General features: G+C 39.1%; 1 protein-coding gene across 2 annotated transcripts in view; it reads left to right on the top strand.

The window, feature by feature from the left end:
• map3k13.S (mitogen-activated protein kinase kinase kinase 13 S homeolog) overlaps positions 1-14,289 on the top strand; it is a 52,463-nt gene extending 38,174 nt beyond the window's left edge. The window contains exons 5-13 of one of the 2 annotated variants that reach the window (XM_041577608.1): positions 846-1,004; positions 2,664-2,822; positions 3,128-3,236; positions 6,245-6,354; positions 7,459-7,575; positions 9,018-9,155; positions 9,234-10,008; positions 11,583-11,951; positions 12,882-14,289. In XM_041577608.1, the coding sequence (XP_041433542.1) occupies positions 846-1,004; positions 2,664-2,822; positions 3,128-3,236; positions 6,245-6,354; positions 7,459-7,575; positions 9,018-9,155; positions 9,234-10,008; positions 11,583-11,951; positions 12,882-12,971 (2,026 nt within the window). In that variant the 3' untranslated portion in view covers positions 12,972-14,289. 2 annotated transcript variants of the gene reach the window in all.
• Positions 14,290-19,993: the final 5,704 nt, after the last annotated feature.

Below are 19,993 nucleotides of genomic sequence, written 5' to 3'. Positions count from 1 at the left end.
ATGATTTTTATGATGTTGTTTTTATTTCTAAATTAGACTGTTTACACTGCAAATAATTCACTCTACAATATAAAATTGTATTCCTGAACCAGAAAGTGTATTTTTTTTAGTTGTAATATTGGTGTGTAGGCAGCCATCTCAGGTCACTTTGCCTGGTAATGTGCTTTCAGAAAGAGCCGGCACTGCAGGATGGAACTGCTTCGTGGCAGAACGTTGTTTCTCCTACTGAATGTCACTGAATGTGTCTCAGTAGGACCTGGATTTTACCGTTGAGTGCTGTTCTTAGCGCTAGCAGGGAGCTATTATCTTGTGTTTGGGAGCTGCTATCTAGTAACCTTCCCATTGTTCTGCTGATTGGCTGCTGGGAGGGGAAGGGGAGGGGGTGATTTCACTCCAACTTGCAGTACAGCAGTAGAGCACAAGGCACATGATTGGGTACAGCTGGGAAACTGACAATATGTCTAGCCCCATGTCAGATTTCAAAATGAAATATAAAAAAATCAGTTTGTTCTTTTGAGGAACAGATTTCAGTGCAGAATTGTGCTGGAGCAGAACTATTAACTGATACGTTTTGAATTTTTTTTTTTTTTTTTACCATGACAGTATCCCTTTAACAACTCTCAGTTATAGCATCTATTCCCACTGGCCAGTGGGTGAATAGAAGAAGCTTGAATATGAAATTTAACTGTCAGCCCAATAAATGTTGGATAAACTTTACTTTAAATATGTTTGAGTCACATTTAACAATGTTGGTCTGCTTTTGTGTTTTTTGCATTGAATTGTCATACATTTAACTGTTCCCAAAAAGTGAAAAGCTAATTCACAAAGTGACTTTCCCTTTGCAGTGTCCTAGTCACCCACGCAGACACTGTGAAAATCTCTGACTTCGGCACTTCTAAGGAGCTCAGTGACAAAAGTACCAAAATGTCATTTGCTGGCACTGTGGCCTGGATGGCCCCTGAAGTCATCCGCAATGAACCTGTTTCTGAAAAAGTGGACATCTGGTCAGTTTTTTTCTTGTGCGGCAGGGGAAGAATAACCATTAATAATATGCAAACCGATGATACTGCAACAGATCATTGTGTTCTTGTGATGTAGAATTATATTTGTATAATAGAGCTTTCATTTGAAGTGGTAGTGTAAGGCTACACAGCTCCTTTTCCTTCACCAGCTATTTCCATCTCCAGTCTTACTTTTACTAAACTAGGCAAATATAATCTCTGATTGGTAGCTATGGGTTACAAATGACGAAAGTACTGCAATGAGTGTTCTTATTCCAGGCATTTGGACCTTTGATGATTGCACATGGGCCACTTTGTTGCCTCATATGGCCCCTTGTGTCATTACCTCCTCTACTATTACCTGAAAATACCTTCATTCCAGCATTAATGTAAATTGCAGCAGGTAAAACATAGCAATTGCATAAGCATGCAAAAGTGCTTTATAGGTGTTTAACCAAAGAATACCAAGGTATTTTCAGGCACATTATCACCCGTCGTGGAGAATATTTCTCGTGGGCGACAAAACATGTGTCATCACGCATTCACAGCAGGAACTGTATAGTCATGCTAAAATGCCAGTTTTGCTGGAGTAACAAGGTATATGGATTTACAGGAGACATACTGTAGATAAGTGATCCCCAAACAGTGGCTTGCGAACAACATGTTGCTCTCCAACCCCTTTGATATTGCTCCCAATGGCCTCAAGGCAGGTGTTTATTTTTGAACTCCTGGCTTGGACGCAAGTTTTAGTTGCAAAAAAAATTAGGTGTACTGGCAAACAGAGCCTCCCGTAGGCTGACAGTCCACAAAGGAGCTACCAAATGGGCAGTAACAGCCGTTATTTTGCACCTTCTCGTTTTACATTTTAAGTTTCTCACTGGTAAAAAAAAAAAGGTTGGGGACCCCTGCTGTAGATAGATGTAGGCAAGGCCTTTGTGATTCAGAGGGTATAGCCAAACTACCTCCAATTATACTGGATTAACTAGAAGGTTCTGTGATCCATAGCAATATGATTTTAGGTCTCCCGAGAATGCTGGGAGAAAGACATTTTTTTATGAACAAATATTGACACTGCTTATCAGTCATTATTCCACTGGGTTCCCTCTACCTACTGATTGGTCTCTAGGGTAAACAGCAGTGGTACGGTTAAGGACCTTTTTTTTTATCAATAACCCCTCCAAATGTTTGTATACTAATAATTCTATTTATCAATGTTGTAGGAAAAAATCTGTATAAAAAGAACCCAGTGGGATAATGACTGATAAGCAGTTGCAATATATGTTCATAAAAAATGAGTTTAATTTGTCCTTGTGGTTTTTTTTTGTTCTATACAAACTATTTATTTATTTTTTAAATTGATGTTACTGGTCCTTTAAGTAAATTTTGCCCAGCAGCAGTTGCTGTAAAAACTATTTTAGTTATCATTGGGAGAGTGTTGTAATGTACTAGTGGGTGCATATCTTTGACCTTAGGGTTGCTAATATATTGCAATGTTTCATATATTGGCTTTAAAAAAAATCTAGAGGAATCAGCAGAGAAGTAAAAGCATTGAGTAGAAATTGTTTTCAGAGATTGATATTGTCCCAAAGTCTACACAAGTCTATATAGTAGACTTAATGTAGTAGAATAATGTAGAATAACTATATATTTATGCTTTGCCAGGTCTTTTGGGGTCTTACTGTGGGAGCTACTGACTGGAGAAATCCCCTACAAAGATGTCGATTCCTCTGCTATTATCTGGGGAGTGGGAAGCAATAGTCTTCATCTTCCTGTACCTTCTACTTGCCCAGATGGCTTTAAAATTCTCATGAAGCAGACTTGGTAAGGAACTAAAGATACCCCAGTATTATCAAATACAAAAGACCATTTTTGTTAGAAAAGATACAGAAAAATGTATTACTGCACTTGCAATATTAAGGGCTTATGTACATTACAGAATTACCTGTAACCATAATCCAGTTCAGGTTGGACTGGATTATGTTTAATGAATCCATATTGGTGGCAAAACTATCCTATTGGATTTATTTTTTGCTGACTTAAGGTACTATTATCCAGAAAAAAACAGCTCCCAAGTATTCCTGAATTGGTAGGTCATAATTTGCTGACATGATATAATTATCCCATAGGCAGAGTAAACCACGCAACCGGCCATCTTTCAGGCAAATTCTTATGCACTTAGATATTGCCGCTGCTGATGTCTTGGGGACCCCTCAGGAGACGTATTTCAAATCCCAGGTAAGATTTCCGCTTCTTAAAAGGAGCCCTTAATTCAGTTAATTGCAGCAGAGGTGAGGCAGCAAGGTCTGTAACTGATAAACAACACAAAGTAACTCCAGCACACGTAACATGCTCAAGGGATTGCTCCCATGTTTAATGTCAATCCAACAATACAATGTTTCGGGGGCGTGCCCCTTCGTCAGGCACGCCCCCGAAACATTGTATTGTTGGATACGTGTGCTGGAGTTACTTTGTGTTCATTAACTGTATTGTTGGATACGTGTGCTGGAGTTACTTTGTGTTCATTAACTGTATTGTTGGATACGTGTGCTGGAGTTACTTTGTGTTCATTAACTGTGGAGGGGCCGTCTTCCTATACCCCAGGCACCGTATGTAACCTTTTGGAGAGGCCAGGTGTGCGTGTGCAATTTTTTGCCTAACTGTAACGGATATAATCATACAGATGCACAGTATGCATAACTGTTGTCAGGAAGCCTGGAGATGGTAAGGTAGAAAAAGAGAGGATAATAAAAAAAATGTAACTCAGTCATATTGCAAATATTAATAGAAACTGTCAATAAAGGATGGAGAATTTAATAACCTGATTTGGAAAGGATATTCTTGTAAATATCTTAATATTTGTTTATTAGGAAAAACCTAAAAGCACTGTTACTATTACTCGGTTATATAAAGTTATAAAAAAGGCCTCAGCCAAGTCTTACATTGTGTTAAAAAGCCGCTTAGTCCTGACAGGGATTTGCACTTCAGAATGGGTGAGAGTAAGTGAGATTACAAGGGTAAGTCAGCACAGGCTGCCAGCTTTAAAGATGATGCAAGCAAAACATGACTCAGAAAATTCTAAATGTAAGAAATATTTCATTTTACTTCTCTCTTGACAACCATAATAGCTAAAGTGTTGTTGAGTGTATTGTTCTCCTCTTGCGTTATTAAGTTTCTTTAAGAACACTTTAATGGGCTCTTAAAAGCTGGAGTATTTCAAAACACTGCCTCTCCTCCTGTGCCTTACTAAACATTAATTGCATTCAACCCTCAGATTGTACATTTACATCTCATTTTCCCTTGCATGCTTACAAATATTTTACACATTGCTTACAAGTAGTGATGGGCGAATTTCGCAAATTTTTCGGCGAAGCGAAATGCCCCAAATTCGCCCATCGCTACTTACAAGTTTTGTTTCATCCAGTTTCTTTTCTAAAAAAAACCCCATAAACCTTTGTCCAGTAGTACGACAAGCTGAAGAATAGGATAGCTCTGCAAAATCAAGAATCAGAAAAAAGTGAGTGGGATCACGTTCCAGCTAAAATTATTTGTATTGTGAACTTGGGGTACAATTTCTATATATAATAGGAAAGAAGATCAAATCCCCGCAAATCTGCAGGCTTAGCTAATTATAAAAGTTTGGACCATCTTTGATCTAATAACAAATCCATTAGTGGGATTCGGCATACTCACATAGGTACACTGCCAAAGGATTTGTCTCTGTGAAAGCACATGCCAGACATTCCAAGTTGCCTATCACTCTCTGACCTGATGTAGAAAGGCTTCATACACTTCCCCAATTATGCACAAACAGGCAGCAGATATAATAAACAATAAAAAAAAAGACAACATATGATGTGCCTTTTTCTTTAGATGCATGCATATGGGCTATGCTATTCTAAGTGTGGGATTGCCAAACGATTGGCCAAAAAGTGGCTTGAAACAAAATCTCTAGTGTCTGAAAATGACTGGGCTACCTGTAGACTGTGGCTGTGGACTGAATGTAAAGTTTGGAGATGCAGCTGTGACTAAAGGTGGCCATACACGGATAGATCCGCTCGTTTGGCGATGTCGCCAAACGAGCGGATCTCCCTCCGATATGCCCACCTTGAGGTGGGCAATATCGGGCTGATCCGATCGTGGGCCCTAGGGCCCAACGATCGGATCCTAGCGCTCGCAAATGGGCGGTCGGATCGCGGTACCGCATCAACGAACAGATGCGGCCGCGATCCGACGGGATTTTTAACCCCATCCGATCGAGATCTGGCCGACTTTCGGCCAGATCTCGATCGGGGAAGCCCGTCGGGGGCCCCCATACACGGGCCAATAAGCTGCCGACACAGTCTGTCGGCAGCTTTTATCGGCCCGTGTATGGCCACCTTTAGAGCCACAGCCATATCATTTGGCAGGAGATTTAGCTCAGTATTTAAATAAACTAATTGTCTGCCTGTTTCTTGCCAAATCTGCCTCTTGTGACAGAAATGCAAATTATGCAAATAATGTTCCATATGACATGGAGAGTATTACAATTGCCTAGTGGACATTTGAGAGGGTAAGCTGACGTAAATATACCTGGATTTATGATAAGACTGAGATAACATACAGATCTAGCCACAATGTCCGACTTGTAGCCTTCTGTGTTTTGTACTATGGCTTCCAGAACCATTTGACAGCCTCCTTTTGTCTGAGGGATTCTGGGAACTGTGGTTCAGTAAAAGCTTTACTGATACAGTGTTTCCTTTTTGTTTTGTGTTAAAATGTCAGTTTCACTTTTTGTTTTCCTTAGCAGATTTTGTACATTTATATATTTTGAACCCAAACAATAACCTTTATATATTAGCATTATTCTGTGATTATGCAAAATGCCACTGTTTGGATCATGTAGTTGACATTATTGGGAAAGAAAACTGGGCAATCTGACCCACTGCTTGTTGAGTTTTTTGATAACCAAAACATGCAGGGACAATACCCTCAATTGCCCTCTATGAGAATCAACGGAAAGTGCTTGCTTTCAGGAAATTATCATAAAAGACAATGGGGAATGCCTTTGGCCTCATGTTTGTTGACTATACTAAGAAAACTTTTCAGACAAACTGCCTAAAAATGACCCTGTGATATAACTATAACATATATAGCATATAACTATGCTTATATTTATAGTTGTTAGTAGATGCAATTGAAGGTTGAATGTGTGAAAAGTAAAGACATTTGTGTATGATTTATATAACATGTCTGTCCTTTTTCAGGCTGAGTGGAGAGAAGAAGTGAAGAAGCATTTTGAGAAGATCAAGAGTGAAGGAACCTGCATTCATCGCCTTGATGAAGAATTAATCAGAAGGCGCAGAGAGGAGCTCAGGTGTGTTCCAACTCAGGTCATGCAGGCAATAGATATGGCTGATAGCAGCAGGATGACTCTCCACCATGAATAGGTGTCTCGTCCCAAACACTTGAGTTGAATTGAATGTTCATAGACAATGAAGTTACTTCAATACAGCAGGTCCTACAGAGCTGGGGTTCAGATTGTGGAGTTTGTTGTATTGTAATCCCTCTCACCAGTTCTTTCCTCTGACATTAAGGTCATGCTCGACAAGTTTAGATGCTCCCCCAATATACAGCAATCAAGTAACTAAAGGGATACTGTCATCGGAAAACGTGTTTTTTTTCAAAATGCATCAGTTAATAGTGCTACTCCATCAGAATTCTGCACTGAAATCCATTTCTCAAAAGAGCAAACAGATTGAAATCTGACATGGGGCTAGACATTTTGTCAATTTCCCAGCTGCCCCTGGTCATGTGACTTGTGCCTGCAGCTGTTATCTTGTGTTAGGGAGCTGCTATCTGGTTACCTTCCCATTGTTCTTTTGTTTGGCTGCTGGGGGGGGGGGAATGGAGGGGGTCATATCACTCCAACTTGCAGTACAGCTGTAAAGAGTGATTGAAGTTTATCAGAGCACAAGTCACATGACTTGGGGCAGCTGGGAAATTGACAATATGTCTAGCCCCATGTCAGATTTCATTTTGAGAAATGGATTTCAGTGCAGAATTCTGCTGGAGCAGCACTATTAACTGATTCATTTTGAAAAAAGGTTTTTTTCCCGTGACATTATCCCTTACTGGAAGAGCACAAGTACAAAATATTGTATACACTGTAACATTGGGGCAGACTGATATTCCAGAATGACCCACTTGTTTAACAATTACTATTGTTTAAAGGTGCTTTTGGGCTCAAATAATGAAACCAGGTATTGCAAAGGGATGATCTTTGAGGTCAAGGAGAACAGATGTAGTCAAAATCAGCTGTATTCATTCATTGATTCATTTTGTAGTATAACCTCTACTGGCAAGTCACGTGAGGTTTAATGGCTCTTGGGAAGCCACTCCGTTTTTTCTTCCAGCCTAAACCTGTAAATATTACAGTGCTTACTGTGATAAAAACCCTGATGTTTTCTGCCTTTAACAGGCATGCACTAGATATCCGTGAACATTATGAGCGCAAACTGGAGAGAGCCAACAACCTTTACATGGAGCTGAGTTCTATCATGCTGCAGCTAGAAGTGCGAGAAAAGGAACTCACCAGGTATGTGCATGCAATTAAACACAGGTGTACAGTTACATCACATCAGTATCTAATATCTCATAAATTCTAAATTTTACTTGAAAATATTTCTGTCAGGTAAGTACATTTGACAGCTGTGCACATATTCTTACAATCATGTAGAATTTCATAAATTGAGTATATATTTAAAATTGTTTCCTGTTAGCCATAAATCGGAACGCTGTTTGTCCCTTGTGTTTCCTTGACCACCGTCCAACCAAATTTCCTGAGCTTCAGCTAAATGTTTTTAGGAGATTAAGTTAGGGCTGTTTGATAAATAGTTTACAGACTACTATATATTACTTTAAAGGGCATGTAAAGGCAAAAATATAAAATCCAATTTTTGAAAAAGAAACCTCCAACATATTTAAAAAATGTGTAACATTTTAATACAAATGGAATGCAGTGAAATTCTCCCTTCATTTACTGATGTGGATATAAATTGTAAGACTGTCCCTAACTGCTCTGCAGGGAAACAATCATACTTACGAACAGCAGGGGAGCCCCTGCCTTACTTCCCAGCCATGCAGAACTCAAGCAGCTTTGTTTGTTTCCCTGTAGAGCAGTGGGTGACTGTGTAGAGATTTGTATTGGATTTTATTTTTGCCTTTACATCCCCTTTACTGTTTCCAACTCCAGCTGCAGGGACAAAGATCATGGAGCCAGATTTAAACAGATAAACTGGGATTCTATTTGGAGGATTTTTTTGCTGCAGCCACTGGTTCTGGAGAGTTGGAGAACGTTTGTATTAAACAATACAAAAAGTATAAAATCCACATTAGATTACATGACAACACAGGACCCAGTGCAGTCTGCCTATTCTGATTATAGATATATAATATATTATAATATATTAATCAGTCTTGCTGTATCGGCTTCTGGCAGATATTATTTGATTTGTGCTATTTTAATAATTTATGACGATCCCTAAGCAGTCCAGACCACACTGAGCATGTCTTGGTCTTGCAATGATGTTTAACACACTTACAAGATGGTGACCCCCTGCGGCCAACTTTGAAGGCATAAATCATTTGTTTGATTGTGGTGCAGTAAGTTTATGTTTATGTTACATATAGTATACAAAATACAGCATTTCTACCCTTATTCTATTTTAGACTTTACTTCCAATTTAAGGAAGATTTTACTACTTGATAACTAGGTGCCTGTGGCTGAAAATAGTTGTGGAACGACTAATACTGGTGAAAGAAATACTGTTTTCTGCAAAGAAGGATATTTACCTTTGTATTATGTCTAATAACATATCATACCTTGTGAAATCAGTGGATTGATTAAAGACATATTGGAGACATTTTAAGTAACTGGAAAGATACATGTTTTGGATTTCTGCAGTGACATCTGCTAAAATGAAATAGGTGTAATACATCTGGAAATATGTAACCATTTCTCTAACTATTCTGTGTAAGGCGGGAGCAAACTGTAGAGAAGAAATACCCAGGGACTTACAAAAGACATCCTGTCCGGCCCATTGTTCATCCCAACTCTTTTGAGAAGCTTATCAAAAAGAAAGGTCCTCCCTCAAGGGTGCCATCTCAATCAAAACGGTAAGCGGCTTAAAAATTCTGTTACTGTTATGATAACTGTGTGATAACCTGACTATAACTCAGACTTTTTGTGAACAGGCCTGACCTTCTAAAATCTGATGGCATTGTTAATGCAGAAGGGAGTGCTGCCAGTGCATCCCCCATTTCTGGGAGTCCAAAAACATCTTCAGGAGGGGGAAAGGGCCGCTACCGAAGCAAACCACGTCACCGTCGAGGTAACAGCAAAGGCAGCCATGCTGATTTTGTTGGTGTGCTGAAATACCAGGAATCTCCAGCACCTTCCCAACAGTCCTCTCAGCACCAGACTCCAGCTTCCCCTCCAGTCACTCCATGTAGCCCTTACCATGAAACTTCACAAGTAATGCCAACTCGCCACCAAACTCTAAATGTTCATGGGCAGAACATTGCTAACTGCGCTAACAACCTACGTTACTTTGGTCCAGCAGCTGCACTAAGGAGTCCTCTAAGCAGCCATGCTCACAGGCGTATGTCTGGTTTCAGCCCAGACCTTCTCTCTAGCACACTCGAGGCTGATAGTCGCATCCAGCCTGAAAGGGAATATGAATACTGTGAGCAGCATCCTTACAACCCCAGCCAAGGATGTACTGAGACTTCTGTTCAGCATGATATTGACACAGAGAATTTGAACAATACAAATGTTGTGACTGCTGAGTACAGAACATCAGATGGAGACCTTCCCGACTCTCCAAGACACAACTTAGTACAGGAGGACTATGAGAAACTGGAAACTGGAGGAGAACAATTTAGTAGTCTCAAGGCTGCAGTTGGTGTTAGTGCTTTGACTGTTCCCACCCCTCCAGCACTACCGCGTAGGATACATACTCTGCGAAAGGTAAATCCTTTGAATTTAGCTAATTTAGCATTACTGGCACCACTATTATAGTGTTCAGTGACATTTTACCGGAAATGAAAAGGCAGTTTCCTGGATAATTTAAAATGAGAATATCTAAACATCAATGTCATTCAGTAGCTTAAGTTCAGTAAAGTTGTACATATGTTTGCTCTGGGACAGCACTGAGGCACACTATGGTTTTACAATTTGGATAGATAGGGAACAGGGCTAAAATTTGATTATTTTGGTGTTTTTGCAATTTACCTGTTAAATCTCAGCTTTGAGGTTGAGGTAACACACCAGTTTTTCTTCCCTTATTTATATAGACATACATTTCTAGGGACAGAGAGTCAAAATGTAGGGACAGGTTTCAGCTCAGTGTACTGAGGCATTCAGAGAGCAAATTAGAAGATTTTGATGCAAATGTCCAAGTCACCATTGCAAGACCTGCTAATGTCTATGTCTCCTTACAGTTTCCATTGATGATTAAGATCGATCATTATGCCCAGCTACTTTTGTTATTGATATTTACACAGTTCATCTGCAGTTTTCTCTCATTAAACCAATTACACTGACAACCTACCAAATGGTTTTAACATCCTCCTTTATATTTTTTACTATAAATGTTCAGCATAGGTTAATCAGTACAGGGAGCTTTATTTATATGCATAATTGTATTTGTAAGAGCAGAACTTAATTTCTGGTTGATCTGATAACATTTAAAATTCTAATCACATTCTAATGATACAGTGGGAAGAAACAGAAGCACATAGCAGCATATTTAATAATGATATTAAAGATATACAAGGTATGCAGAGCCTTTATTGTAGAGGAAAGACCAGGGGATACAGACTGACCAATTGCTTCAACCCCTGACCCTCATGTAAGTAAAGAGAGAGATCAGTGGGAAATATGTAAAATTAAGACAAAACATAACCTTTATTATGGAAAAATAAATAAATAAATTAAAAAAATATATATATATATATACCGTGCACCCAGGTAATCGATGTGATACGGTGTGCCACCCAGACGAACACACATATATATATATATAGGATTAGCTGGTTGTAAATGTGCTAATAGCCACAGCTAACAACAAATGCCCAAAGGTTCCTCTGTCCATGCCTTTGTTAAGGTTTGCTTAATGGCACAAGAAATGTTATGTTTTCTCGACTTCTTCCCATATTTTCTACATATCTCCTTTAAGAGAGTTTGGGTGCTGTTGCATTTGGTGAGTCGTTATACCCAGGCCTATTTGGTAAAATGGCTTAATACTCAGAAAAGTCCTGAATGGAGCCTGCATTTTCAAGTTCCTGAACAGAAGCACATTGGGTCTGATCCATGGACTGTCTTGTTCCTTCACTTAGTTTACTCCTTCTCCATTAAAACAAACACACCTGTGCAACTTTCCTGCACTACTAAGAGGGAAATATCTATTCATACTCCAATATTAAATTTCCAATTAAATTGGTTACATCTTATAGCCAATTGGTTACATCTTAAACAAGTACTGATAGCCAAACCTTATGCACAGTTAAGTAGTCAATATTGTTGTGTTTATCAATTCACAGAATGGGGATGACTCATCCGAAGGAGAAGAAGGGGAGGTGGACAGTGAGGTGGAATTCCCCAGGAGACATAGACCTCCTCGAGGCATGAGTACCTGCCAGTCATATTCTACATTCAGTTCTGAAAATTTCTCTGTGTCTGATGGGGAGGAAGGAAACACCAGTGACCACTCTAACAGCCCTGATGATGTGGCTTGTGGCAACAAGGTCTGGCAGGTTGACAAGTTGGATGATCTGTTGTCCCAGACTCCAGAGATTCCCATTGAGATCTCCATGCAGTCAGATGGGCTGTCAGATAAGGAGTGTGCAGTGAGACGTGTCAAGACTCAGATGTCTCTTGGGAAACTGTGCCCTGAGGAGCACAACTATGAGGTGAGTAAAATGCTCAAAGGTTAGTTTTTGCTTTTCTATAGTAAAATACTAGAAATTAGCATATATAGAAAAAACTGCATAGATTTGTAAAATAAGCTATACAAAACTGTCACAAACTCTTCCTAAGGCTTCTTTGCTGCCTTAACTTATCTCCCAGCCTGCCAATGCTGCCATTGCACTTTAATGTATAGGCTTTGTCCTAAACTACAGGGGGCAGACATCACACATTTATTACAGTAATGGGAAGTAATGCATCTGTAAAATACTTATCATCATAGCAGGTGTGCAAAGAGACAAAGCGACTTCTGAAACAGACATGACATACAGGTAAACCTTGAAACACATACACAAAAATTGCTAGAAAAACATAGAACCCTTCCAAAAAATAGTTCATTGGCTATGCCACTGAATACTGAAGAGTCATTTAAGATATAGTTTACATGTGGACAGATAAATAACATAAAAAACAACTTTTATTACTTCTAATGATTAAAATCAGGGGTTTGTAAACTCTTTTAAACATGAAAAAGCTACATCCCAGTTTGGAAAGCTACAGTGTCATCCACGGGGAATCTGCACCACTGCAGGCGAAGAAACATCCCTAGTTTTCCCACAGGCAATTCACATCACTGCTCACATATACGTAGTCTGAAGTCATCTCTTCTGTGGGCTACTTTGCGATCTGTATAGTTTCCCAAGAACAATTCACATTACTGCTGGTGGTAGAGAAAATAGGGGTGTTTTATTGCCTGTCTTGTCCTCTGTGCCATTGCCCTTCAGGTGTAAAAACTGGTAATTTATTTTATTTTTAAGTAATATATTCCTTACAAGAATGTATGGATCTGTAGAAGATGTAGATACATCGATGTCTCAGATAAAGCATTTGTAACTATATATTTCAAGCAATCTTTTTCTTACCTCTTATTTTAGAATGCAGAGTCAGACTGTGACTCTTCTGAAGGAGAATGCTCTGACGCAACCGTACGAACCAACAATCCAGTAAATTCCTCCACCTGGTGAGAAGCCTACAGTCATGGAACAGTATTCAATTTTCCCGTTATCCTCCTTATCCAGGTCTCTTCTCATGGTGTTCACCAGGATTAAGCATTTGCCCTATATCTTCTTTTGTAACCCTTTCTTTTAGCCCTCCCACTGCTGGATGAGGGACAGCAAGGCTTTGCAAGGCAATACATTGTTGGTCCTCCATCCTCTGGCAGGAATACGGCTAACAATATCTGCAATAACGGGGGCCCAAAGACTTGTGGGAAACTTCCCCCAAAATTAACTAGCTTCAGAGGAAGCATTTCAAAAAATGGCAGGGATAAATATTTTCATGAAATATAAAAATACTGTAAAATTACATATTTATTCTTTTGAGTTTGGACCCTTTGTAATGTCAGGAAGATGAAATAGTAAATAGAATAAACTAGATTAAAGCACCACATAAAAACAAATCTTAGAGGAAACAAAGGAAAAGACAGCTGACTGGTAAATACATTCTTGTTAGACTTGCTGCTGTTTTTTTGGACCAAATTCTGGTTTTTTTTTACAATTGTAACCTAGTTTCAATAATAGGATTTATTATTTCTCTTTGCGAAGTCAGAGATGAGAAATAGAACAAAGTTTTGAACATGGGATGATAGTGGCTGAAGAACATGACCACTTCCTGTTTTTCCATGGACAGAAGTTCTCCACAAACTGGCACACAGGAGGATCAAAAATGCAGAGAGACAAGCAAGGAAGATCAGATATTTACATATTATTCTGGCCTCAACAATCACTTTTAATGCCAGAGGCCTCTGCATTATATTCAGCACCTTTTAAGAATCTATATTTGCATTTCAAGCCCAATGTTGGGAAACCCCATGTTAAACTGAATGGAAAGAAATACATTTCACACCGCTTCCTAACATCCAAAGGCAGTTGGCAGAGACCGAGAACATATCTCTTGTGCCCAGCCCAGCAGGAGGATAACAGTAAATCGACTATTGGCCGATGGTTTTTGGGCAAACTTATAGTTTGCAGACTCCAGACACCAGTACTTGGAAATGTCCTGTGTATTGCATTCATTTTCTTTTTCTCATGGACACCCAACTGCATTTTGAGAAAGTCAAGAGGTGACTGACGTTTGCACTCAAGAGCGATCACATACATCCCAGGTAGAGAATGGACTGGTATTGACAAAACTGTCATAAAGCACATGATGTGAAGGAACATCACCAACACTAATGTGAAAAGGCACTATTATTTTATTCTAGAGCAGGGGTCCTCAACCTTTTTCACCCGTGAGCAACATTCAGATGTAAAAAGAGTTGGGGAGCAACACAAGCATAAGTTCCTGGGGGTACACTGCCAAATAATGGCTGTGATTGCTATTGGTAGCCCCTATGTGGATTGGCAGCCTACAGGAGTTTCTGTGTGGCAGTACAGATGTTTTTTTTGCAACCAAAATTTGCCACCAAGCCAGTAATTCCAAAACAAGCACCTGCTTTGAGGCCACTGGTAGCAACATCAAAGGGGTTGGGGAGTAACATGTTGCTCACGAGCTACTGGTTGGGGATCACTGTTCTAGAGCAAGGGAAGACTTTAGAGTCTGGGGTGACCACGAGGTCAGGATTCAGGTATATGAGCGGCTCATTCCAAAAATATTCAGTTGTGCAATTGAATAAGTTCTGCAGTTTTTGTGCAGAAGTTAAACAAAGGTAAGTGATGGAGGGATACTTCCACATACATGCCCTGGATATGTCCTCCAGCAAACAGAGTTAACATGTATAAAAGCAACTACTTAAAAGTAGTGTCATCATGAGAAAGATGCTAGAAGTTCTGCTAAATGTTGTCTGCCCCTGAATACTTGTAGCTTGTTGTCCTGCACCGCTGTACAGCAGAAACCCCCTTTACCTGAAAGCTTCCGCTTAAATAACATCAATGGAAATTGAGATTCTCGCTGGCTAATTTGCATGTTCTGATTTTATTTGTTGGTTGTGCCTGACAAATGCTACTTAACTTTGACTTCACTTGGTATTAGTGGTAATTAGGGGGTTTATCACTGTACCCCCTTAGCTTACCAAAGAGCATAGAGTGAGTTCTGTCACATAACTGCAAACTGTATTAGCCAATCAGAATTCACCAAACGGAATGAGCCGCTCTTCCAATGACTGTGTTATTATGTGTTGTTATTTTTGTAATGGTCTACATGTGTTCTCAGCCACACTTTTTGTATGGCATGTAATTTATTTCCCTGAAAAACCTCAGGGTACAGATTCAGGAGAATTGGGATTTTTAATTTTTATGGCCCAAGCCACATCTGAGTTAAACCCGTGGCTTCTTCCATGGCAAATCCTAAATGACCAGCTGAATCTGGCACACTGTTCTGTTCAGTTATTATGTTTACACAGTTCTGTGAATTCAGCCCTTGTGCTGCTGGAGGGAACCAGTCTGCCTAGAAAAGGATCAGTCCTAATGCAACCGACTCTGCAAAGGAGCACTTAGTCTTGAGATGACCAAACTCTGAAGGTCATGTGATACAGGAACAGATTTTTTTTTTTTTTTTGCTAAAATATGAATCCAAATAAGGGTTTTGTATTTGTCCATATTTAACAATAATGGATTCTGTTCATCTCCAGTACATACATTATATATATATATAGACACCTAAAAGTGAAAGATTCACTTTGTAATATCAGTGTATAAAACTACAATGAATAGTCTTATACACTGTTCTGATAAACAGAAGTTGGATGGTAACCCTGCATGTCCCTACTGAAGCTCCTTGAGCAGATGTTCTTGCCTAAAAGCAAGTGACATATATGACACTGATAGACACATGGAGGCTCATTTATCAAACTCCGAATTTATCTCAATATTTTCTGAAAACAACTCCGACCCAAATCTGCACAGGTTTTTTTCTCCTTATTTATTAATACACTTTCCTACAAATTTAGTTTTTGCGGGAAAAAAACAGAAAAAACAAATTATACAAAATTTTCGGATTTTCCACCCGAAAATTCTTTTTTTTTCCAGATTTTTTCCTGAAAACCATGAAATCGTTATATTATTGCACAAAACCCAGCGCAGATCAAAATATCTATGGGACTTCTCCCATTAACTTATATGCAACCTCGGCAGGTCTGAGATGCCGACTTTTTCTATCCTCGGGTTTAATAAATCCCGAAAAATTATAACACAAATTTTTCGGGATTTTTGGCATTCGGAGTTCAGTAAATAACCCCCATGTAGTATTCAGGTAAGGGAGGTTCAGTGGGCACCTCTTCCTAAAGGCTGTCATTGTTCCATAAATGTCACAGGGTAGCAATACCATCAATTCTAGTTTTCTTCTCAGGTTAACGGCACAAATAGCAAATCAATTTTTAAATACAAATATGAAACAGTCCCAAACCTTGAATAATATTATAGCTGCTTGAGACTGTATATAGCCCCTTTCTGCTAAAACTATTATACTTATATAATAGAGGCGTCAACTACGTAATACCTATTTGGTTTATGCGCCCATCCCTAAACAAATATACATATCCTTTATGCTGCCTAGAATATTACTTTCCTGCATATTTACATCTATCCCGCTGCCCCTTCTGCTGAGAGGCTCTGGGCAAACTCCCATTACTGCTGATTAATTCTAATATGTAGACAAGGAACGTTCTGTGAACAAAAAAAGGACATGGCATTGTATAATTTATTCTTTCCAGCAAAGACAAATGAAAATAATTCTCTATTTAATGAAATACAGTATAGTGCCTTTAAAATCAGATCTCTGTAGTATTAACCAATAGAAAAACATGGCATACCAAAATAAATGCTATGATTAAACTGGCCATTTAATTCATTCCACCTACATGAGTTTTTATGTAAAAGATATGTTTCCTCTCCAGCAGCAATTGGGTTAATCCTACATGTAAAACTCCACCCTTGTGTCAAGGACTTGTAGTTCATTGTCTTAAATAACTATGCTCTAAGCTCCTAGACAAGGAAGGGGTTAATGAAGGGAAATGTTTCATTATTCTGAAAAACAGTATTGTTATGAAAGTTTAAATTATTACCTTTGTTTTGGTCATGTAGCAGGACTACATTCAGATTTTAAGTTATATGGCATTTGATTTAATTTTATTTCTGTGATTTGGTTTCTGTAGATCAGAATGTATCTGTGTTTATCGATGGACGCACGTTGATTTTCACTTATTTGTTCTATGGTTTTGTCTTTTTGTTTTTAATCTGGAAAGTGAACAAAGTGATTTCACCATCAATTTTTATGGCAGATGGTAGTGGCATAAGAGACAGATTTGTGGAATAAAAAGATCTGCAGAAGTCAGGAATTAATTTGGAATGTAACCATAAGCTTTTCATCTCACGTTGCAGCAGAGGATGTGTGACTCATGCAGGTAGTTTTATTGGACCCCCTTATATATAAATACAGGGTAGAATGAAAGTTGTGGGCATAGTCCTTTTAGTGTATTTATTCATATTAAAAATAGGTGGAAATATGTTATTTCTATCATGGAGATGGCTGAAACTGATCTGCTGTGTGATGGCACACAATCAATATGGCTTCCTCTCAGCATCACTCTTGCACCATGTCATAACTGGATGATATTTATAATTGACATATGTTGTCCTGTCACACAGCAGCTCCGCTTCCATGCTTTGCTTGCTGCAGTTAATTTGGCCACACAGCTAAAATCCATTTGTTTGGAAACCGATACGCAGCCTGTAGTCCATGGGATTACCCAACCCACTTAGGGTTGCCACCAGGTCCGGACTGAGAATTAAAATAGGCCCTGGCATTTAAGGTACACAGAGGCCCAATCAGTCCACTCAGAGGCCCAAACAGCCCCCACCAGCCCACTAAATAGTGACTTTCTATGGGACCTTATAGCAGCCCCTCTGGCATTTGCCAGAACCCACAGATCCAGTCCGGGCCAGGTTGCCACCTTTTCCAGAAAAAAATACTGGCCTTAATATATATATATATCTTTTTTTTCCCTATTAATAACATTGGGATCAACCATAATTTTTACCGGCCAGGTGGCAACCTTAAACCCAATCAATATCTGAATGAGCTCCTATATTATATCAGGCTGGGGGGTTATCACTTCGTCCTATACATGGCCCAGTGGGCTTATCTCGAAGTATGACTGATTGGGCAGCCAGAATATGCTTGTGTATGGGCAGCTTTAGACATACACATATAGCTAATGGAGAGTCTTGGATTAATGGTAACTTTGATTGCTTTCTCCCATACATTTTTTTGGCCCATGGTGATTATGGCACAGTGGCCCCTAAAGGCTGAAGGCACACATAATTCTGGAAAGTGGGAGACTTAAAGTTTTTTGCTGCCACACTTTGAGCAGGTAAAAAGAAAAAAAGTTGCCAAACTGCCAGCATTATATGTGTCTTTATCCTAAGTCTGCAGCTTCCTACAGCAGATCCCACCATTTGGCAGTCTGTACTTAAACCTAAACTCCCTACAATCCACATCTGCCTTTGGTACATGTCCAGTATATTGTCTTGTCAAACTCTGGCCTGTATTCAGATAATTTATGGAGACCAGAGGCTATAAAGCACCATGCTGTGAAAGTAAAGGAACATGAAACGGGTCAGTCAATTAGATTTCTGTAGGGGTCCCTATCTTAGCAAGATCCGCTGTTAAATGAAAAGCCTCCTATGTACAAGTATGGATGGCGTGACTGAAGAATAATCATTGATCAGACATTGGCAGTAAATGGTTTAGGAGGAAAGAAGCATTTCACCTTATTTGAAGCCATTATCCAACACATGTGCTGCAAAGTTCTGTTTACCTTGTCTTTCCATATCCCAGCTGACCCATATGTAACAACCAGACCTTTTAGAATTGCTTAAACATGAGTTATGATACCAGCCTGACCTTTTGTTTTTGATGTCTGTATAGGAATGGGAATTCAGAAATATCAAAGCAAACAAATGCATGGAATAAAAAGCCAGTGTACCTTAATTGGAAGCCTTTCATTTTTGTGTGTTTCTTTTTCCAGTAAACAAGCACTGTGATAAGTCATTTAATATCATATCATATGCCTCCGCAGGGCTTTGGTCAGCTGGGAAAAGTTGGCAACAACTAGTTTACTCTTTAGTTTACCACCATCAAATATTATTCAATCTGCAGCAGATTGTCATTGATTTAACATTGCACCCTAGTTATAATGGATGCTTAAAGGGGACCCGTCAACCAAAACAATTATTCAAAATCCTATTTTATCACATTAGTCAAGCAAAATGAACTTTAATTACACTATATAAATTATTTGAATCTTGCTTCCTTCAGTCTGAGATTTCAAAATTATAGCAAGCATTTTGTGGACACTGTTATTAAGGCAAGCCTTGTATCATCTCAGAATCTTGTTTGTGCACCAGAATGGGGGACCTGATGTCCAACCCCATGCACTGGCTACACAATTAAATGGTAAAGAGAACGGAGGAATGTGTGGAGAGTACTGACATCTAGGAAAGTGAAAGTAATTGTCTGCCCCGCCTCTATGTCACTGGCATAGAGGAGTGGCAGACAATATTTGATTAACAGCTGAGATTTTTAAATGAGCTTACAACAGCTATGAATGCTTTAATAAATAATAGAAATTGGATTTCATGTTTAATTTGAAAAGGACTTTTATTATACAGATTTGTGTGTCTGGATGACAGGTCCACTTTAACTATTCAATTTTTATAGAGGTTTTATTTTTTTTTCTTAGTCATGTGATATAATAGATTATTAGTTTGCTCCATCAACTTAACTAAATACCTAAATACACAGAGACCCAAACAGCCACCACCAGCCCAACTAATAATGTCCGTGCCCATACTGTATTAGTGAGCGCCAAATATTTATCCAGAAAGCTCTGAATTATTGAACATCCATCTTCCATAGACTGTAGTTTATTCACTGCTAGGGTTGCCACCTTTTAAAAAAAAAATTTACCGGCCAATGGTGGGGGCGGAAAACAAAAGGGACGGGTTGTGACGCAAAAAGGGGCGGAGCTGCGGGCCATGTCGCAAAAAGG

This window comes from Xenopus laevis, chromosome 9_10S (genome assembly GCF_017654675.1).
Source record: "Xenopus laevis strain J_2021 chromosome 9_10S, Xenopus_laevis_v10.1, whole genome shotgun sequence".
Classification (NCBI taxonomy): Eukaryota; Metazoa; Chordata; class Amphibia; order Anura; family Pipidae; genus Xenopus; species Xenopus laevis.
This window is presented reverse-complemented; position numbering and strand designations above follow the sequence as displayed.